Below are 6,748 nucleotides of genomic sequence, written 5' to 3'. Positions count from 1 at the left end.
TGCATGAGGAAGGTGTTGATTGGCGAGTTGAACCTCCTCACTGTGGCAGACAGAAGTTTTATTGTGCGCTGACCTCACCACACGAAGCAGGTGGAGGCAGAACTCTAAAGCCGACTGCAGCTCCACCTCAGAAAGAGCTTCTTTCACTGCTGATCCACTATCCTCCCGAGCCAACTGACTCTCTCACGGAGAAGTTTTGCGGCTGGGGGAGGGTCGGAGGTTGTGTGAAGAAGGCCATTCAGCTCATTCAACCATCTTGCTGTGAAGGTTAACCAACCACGCTACGTAGCAGACCTTGGCTAGGTAGACACAACCCTGCCTCTGGGCACTGGGTTCACTTCTCTCCCTGAAGACACATGTGTACAGAATACTTGCCAAAAACCCAGGGAGGCCCGGGCTGGGGTGGGGAATTACTGACTTAATGTGAGGAGACGAGGCGGGGTGGGCTGGAACAAAGTGTTCACTGGCTTCAGGCACTGCAGTAGAGCTTTTGGGCAAAAATGGGCTGACTTCAAAATGTATTATTCTGAATATAAGCACGCCATCACGACTAATTTCTCCTGCCTTTCTTCAGCTCTGCCAAGCAGATAATAGAAGGCTCCAGAACAAAGCACGCTGCAAACACATCAACAAACAGTTATTTTTATCAAATGAGACTGAAACACGCAGGAGACTTTGTGCTCAAATATCACTTTTTTAATACTTTTTTAAAAATCAACACTCAAAAGAAAAGGCAGCTTGTTTCCAGTATTTCTTCGACAGCTTCACTGAGGAGCACTTGTGACTCGAGCTTCCCTTAGTTTTTAAATATTCATTTATTTTTTCAAAACAAAACCTCTTTGATTCCTTTTTTGAAAATTGGAAATATAAATATTGTTGCTCAGCTCCTGTGAGAATACATCAGTGGCAGAAAAACAAGTAGTCCACTTTCAAGGAGTTGTGCAAGAAGGCAAATCCATGACTCAGAGTTTGCCGAGACGTGACAGACGCAGAGCTGTGGAGTCATGAGTCAGACGTGCTCACGTTTGAAGCCAAAAGTTGTTTGGCAGGAGGAAACAATTAGACTCTGTCGATACAACCAAAAGCAACATGTTGCTTGTTGATGCTTTCTGCCAAACAAAAGAGTACGAATTGCATTCTACGGAGAACAGCACCGTAAGATGATTCACATTGTTTTTGTGAGTTCTTCAGGCAGTGTGTGTAACACGTTTGAAAGGCCGGGTCTTTAGGTGCTGTTAGCCTGCTCTTGTTCAAAAAGAGCCATAGCCAAATGGGACCGTGATCCCAGACCCTCCAAGTTACTCAGGACACATCGGTGGTAAATATCCTCACTAAACCGGGGGTTACACGCTCTCCGCACATATTTTTGGATCAGCGCAGGCTCCACTGCCCTGAACACGTGAAGCCCAGAGTATCGTACAAATATATCGTACACATCCATGCTCTCCAGCAGCTCCTCGTTGTCCAGGATGTCTGCTGCCATCTTTGTCCTCGCTGTCATGTAGTCTGCGTTGTAGAAGCAAGCTTCCTCAAAGACGTGCCGGTCAAAGTGGCCGTCTCGCAGTGACTCAGATGCAAAAGAAGAGGAGGCGGCAGAAGGCTGCTGGTCGCGGTAGACGACAGCAGGACTGTACTCTTGGAAGTGGATTGGGAAGAACACCTGCCAGTTGCTGATGGCATTCATTCTGCAGCGATTCAGGAAGTCAGCGTTGACTTCAGTCCATACACTGGCGAGGAAGAACAGCGTGTCCACAGGGTGTTTCTTAGAGATGATGTCCATTAGCTTGACCTGTGAGGGCACTTCTGTCTTCACGCTTATCCAGGGGATCTTCACATCACCGTAACGCTTCTCCACCTCCCCAATCATTGCTTTGATACCAGCAAACACGTCAGTCTGGCTGACTCGCTGCGCATCAAAAGGATCGTAGATGAACAAGAACGTGAGTAAAACGTTATCATGAGTGTCCAAAGTGTTCATCACGTACATGTCCAGGAAGTTCCCAACAAAGTCCTGATCCTGGGCCGTGACAGGTAGGATCACCTGCACACGTGTTGCCTCCGTCACATAAGGCATGGGGATGATCTCCACGGCACTTAGAGGTCGCAACAAGTTAACGCGTTTGGCAATGACTTGGCTGTGACCCTTCTGGGTGTAAGCCTCCAACGCAAGGTCCAGCATGTACTCCATACCCCGCGTCGGATCAAAACGCCGGTAACCATTGAGTAGGCGCCGCTTGCGGAAACGTAGCTGAGGCTGGTAGCGCTCGTTCAGGCGCTCCACTGCGATTTCTAAAACGGCGTTGACATCGGCACGGTCTGCACCTCGCATTTCACACTTGGGGGAGCTGTCCACGCAAGAGTAGATATGCTCTTCAGTGAAGTACTCCCAGTTTATGACTTCAAAACGGGTTCTTGGCTTGAAAGGAGGGTTGATTCCGACAGGCCACGTGACCCCCGCCTTACCTTCTGGTGTTAGGTCACTCAGGTTATTGATCTGCATCTGATGAGTACACAAGAATGAGTAAAACACACAGCATAAAAACAATAACACAAAGTTGAGTCTAACTCTGACAGTTTCCACCTGATGGAACTATTTAACCTCACTTCATGCCTCTGCGGAAACTTCTAATCCTTGTCTTGGCGATCTGACTTATTAAATATTTTATCAGTCTATAATTTCTGCCCTGGCTAAAAGAGAGAGGGTGTGGTGGAGAAAATAACAGTACACGTCTCACACATGATTCATCCCCAACGTAGCAATCTAAGTGCCATCAGATAATAATTGTTTACAGCTGATGGAGAGCGGTGTAAGCCATCACAAACCTGCAGCTGTTGAATCTGGAGGTACGTCTGTTCCAGCTCAATCTTGCTGAAGCGTTTGTGCAGGCGGTACATCAGGTTGGGTTCGGATACAGGATGGACTGTGAAGGCGTTTTTGAACCGCACGCTGTCTTCACGCTCTGGGTCTGCGTTTTTCCCAAGTTCAAAGTAGCGATAAGTCATTTCCTGTAATAGAGGAAGAAAAGAAAGTGTGATGAAACTGTATAATGCACAATGGACACAATAAAAAGACTGTATTGCACATTTACATTGGTTGTTACATGCACCTGACAGAGAGTCTTGCTAAACATGTCTAACAGATCCCTGTTGCAGGATTGTGCTGCTTGTAATTTTACGGAATAGACCATCCTAGGGGAATATGATGAATTTTATATTTTCATCAATGGTCACCTCAAACACTTTTCCTCAGGTTTCCCTTTTAGTTTTAGCAGTTCAACTTCTATCTGACAAGAGAAAGACAGAGAAAGCAAGGAGAGAGACGGGATGGCATGCACCAAGCATTGTGCCAGGACGAGGAATCAATCCAACAACCAGTTCAACAAGAACTCTAGCTTCTGCACAAACACAAAAACAAGACCAACGCCCCTCTACAACTTTGCAAAGCAAAGCTCCTGCATGATCTATAGGAATTTGGAACATTAACCACCTTAACTTCAAGTTCAGTGGAAAAAAATGCAGAGGTAAATCATTTCAAAATGTAATTCTTGCTGCTCAGAATCATCACTGTTATCCACAGTGTTGGCCGGTTCACTTTCAATCATGTTGCTACAAGTTCTCTGTGTTTGACTTCAACTTTACTAAACTACTCTTTCAGCCAAAGTTCCTCCCTCCTTTTCAGCCTTGAACTGCTGTGATATTGTGAGGAGAAAAGCAGCCAAATTATGTTTTCATGTTTCAGTGTTATTAGGTTAAAATCAGTCTAGTTTAGAAGTAATGATTCCCCTCATTTACATTCAGTTCTTAGGACTTCTTTAATATGTTGTTGTATATATGTTATATGTTGTGTATATGTTTCTACTCTTGTCCATGCTTCTTTTTTTACCTGGTGCACCTCCACGCAACTGAGCCCGAGATAATCAATAATGCAGCGGCCCAGCCACTCATCCGGCCTCACACTGAGGATGTCGTTCCGGCAGGTGTCCAGGTGCGGCTGCAGACGAGCCAGCAGACTTCGAGACAGCAGATAACCGTAGCCACCATGACAGTAACGCGCCTTCTCCTCTCCACCAATAAACTCCTCAGCTCTACCCATGTACAAATCCTGACCCGCACTCAGGTGTCCCACAAGTTCTGAGAGGCGGTCCGCCTGCATGTAAGTGTCATCCTGAGCTAACAGGAACCAGTCATAGTCCGATCCATAGTGCTGGTGGAGGTGACGCACGGTTTCGTACATGAGCCAAACGGGGCGATCGTCACCATGTGCGACTACAGTCATCCCGTGGGGCACCTTAGGGCTGCGGAGGCCAGTGAAGAAAAAGGTGCGGTGGAAGTGATGGGCGACTGTGCGGTTCACAGCGACTGCCAGTGTGTTGAGGGTGGCACGAGAGGTCAGGACCCCAACAAGGAGGCGCTCTCTGATGCCGAGTTCAGTGTGAATATAACGAGTTCTGAAAGACACAAAAAGACACATTTATAAGATGAAAATCTTTCTTAACAGTACTTTTTTTTCATTTGAAGCCGTATTTTTGAGTCAGATTTAAGATTCTGTCATGTGAAGCTTGTTGCAGCCCAAGGATTTTAAATACAGCACGAGAAGAGGTTTAAATCTGTCACTCAGGACATCTGCTCTCTTTACAGCTGAGCAACTGAATGTCTGTACAAAGAGATTAGGATATTATCTCTAGTCAATAGGCAAACTGTGCTTCACATCTGGCACTGGCAGGACTCCGACTGAAGCTCATTAACAAAGGAATACACATAAGTAAGTCCTCTCTAAAAGAAAAACACACAATGGAAATTTACAGGAATGTCTGACAAATCTGTTTTTAATTTTTCTGAGTGAGTGTTTTGAGTTTTCTGTCCATAAAATGACTTCCACACTCACCTGAGGACCTTTTTATGCGGCTTGTTTGGGTCTTTGTGATAGGGCACAATACGTGGTTGGAAGTCCTCATCTCCACCTCCATCTCTAGAGTCCCTCTGTGCATCTCCTCTCCCCAGGAAAAGACCCCCATTGCCCAGCTCATCTCCACAAGAGTCGTCGGTGTCCCCTTGTGTCCAGGACACCATCAAAAGACTGAGACTACATCCCAGAGACAGCCCGAGGATGAGGGGCAAAGCAGGCCTGAACACGGCCAAAAAAGAGGAAAGACGCATTTCTGACAGTTACGAGTTCCACTTGATGAAGCTGTTCTGGAAAAATCTACAGCCTGGAGTACAGGACATCTGAGATGAGCCAACTCTCCTGGTCTCTGAAGACACTTTCTCAGAAAAATAAGGAAGCTGGTGTGCTGACACTTGCAGAAAGTGTCTCAAATGTCACATAGTTTCCTGCTGAAACTGTGTTAAATACTTTCTAATAGCTCTGCCGATCAAAAATCACGCGGCGAGACAGTACACATGTTGTTGATAAAGGGCAGTCTGGTTAATCATTAACTTGTTAATTTAATACGCTTAAACAATGAAGCTTAAGGAAAATGTAATTAATCCCTTTGCTGGATAAAAAGAAAAGGTTAAAACCTTTAACGTTTAGTTCGTCTTAAGAGGAAGCTGCCCAGTCGGTGTCATGTTAAGAAGCAAACGCTTTAGTTCGTATTTTTTGCATTTATAGCTAACGGTATGATAATTAGCCGAACTAATTTCGGCTAGCGTTGCGCTAACACCATTTTCTAATACCGGCTAACTAATACAGCAATACGTTCATACACAAGGTCAATTTTGCGTTTTTGGGTTAGTTTTATCTTTCTGGTCTTTTCCCATGTCACTTCCGAATGTTTCACGGCCGTATCTCAAATCAAAGCCCCAACGGTAGCGTTATCAAACATCAAAGAGGAAGCTAACAAGCTAGCATCGCGTCCGTTGTTTTAATGCCTATAAGACGCTCCTCGATCTATGTACACGTACGCTCCCTCGATGTCATATATCCCGTTGTTACTCGTTAAAAAATGTGGAAAGGCGTCAGGTATCGTCCCGTCTTCCATTTTATCCAGTTTCTTGACTTCCTCAAATATCGAGTGCCACACACACACACAGTAGAAATAACGTCCCCCCTCTCACGTCGTTCGTACCCTCCTCATCACTGACTGAGCGTTTACTGTTGCAGCATCACCTCCGGCTGGTGTTCAAGGGACCGTAAGTCTTCGATAAGACCACGTAAACGCAGAAAAACTTCTACAAAAGACGACGCAGCGAATATTAACAGATGGTACCATAAACCCTAAATAATATATATTCATAAAGTGTTTGGGTTAATGCAAACATAATACATTAATAACTCTTTAACAATACGTTGGCTCTGAAAGTTTTTTTTCCTTTTTAATTGACTTTTTGCTTATTTACTCTATCCAAGCCAACAAAAACACATTGTATCGATTTATAAATTAAGTCTGCAATCAATTACGCAGTGATGGAACATTTGTGCTGCGTTCATGTAGTGTCGGAATAAACAGAGATATAGTTTTCTTGAGAAATTTCACATATGAAATAAGCTCACTTTTTCCACATTTGCCCATTCTAAATCCACGATTCAAAATTAGATTATTATCAGTAGAACTGAATTACTTTTGAATGCTATTTCTCTGTTTTCATGGATGACCTGGTGAATCCATTTACAGCAAAGTCCCTTTAACAACATTACACCAGCCAGCAAAGTTTGGGAGTTGAGAAGCAAGATCCCCCCTTTCCTCTGCTGAAAATAATTTCTTCTATTTTAGGTCATTTTAAATTCAAAACACAGGCAAAGCTGTTT

General features: G+C 44.6%; 1 protein-coding gene across 1 annotated transcript; it reads right to left on the bottom strand.

Moving 5' to 3' along the window:
- Positions 1 to 684: 684 nt before the first annotated feature.
- On the bottom strand, positions 685 to 6,132 carry chpf2 (chondroitin polymerizing factor 2). Its single transcript, XM_074693945.1, has 4 exons — positions 4,886 to 6,132; positions 3,884 to 4,448; positions 2,824 to 3,006; positions 685 to 2,500 (listed from the first exon to the last, which is right to left on the bottom strand). The coding sequence occupies exons 1-4, from the start codon at positions 5,155 to 5,157 to the stop codon at positions 1,226 to 1,228; spliced, it is 2,295 nt and encodes a 764-aa protein (XP_074550046.1). The 5' UTR covers positions 5,158 to 6,132; the 3' UTR covers positions 685 to 1,225.
- Positions 6,133 to 6,748: the final 616 nt, after the last annotated feature.

Source organism: Halichoeres trimaculatus, unplaced genomic scaffold, assembly GCF_033239565.1.
Source record: "Halichoeres trimaculatus isolate MK-OKI-2021-1 unplaced genomic scaffold, fHalTri1.1 fHalTri1_scaffold_18, whole genome shotgun sequence".
Taxonomy (NCBI): Eukaryota; Metazoa; Chordata; class Actinopteri; order Labriformes; family Labridae; genus Halichoeres; species Halichoeres trimaculatus.
Note: the sequence above shows the minus strand (reverse complement) of the source record. Positions and strands in the feature narration are given on the sequence as shown.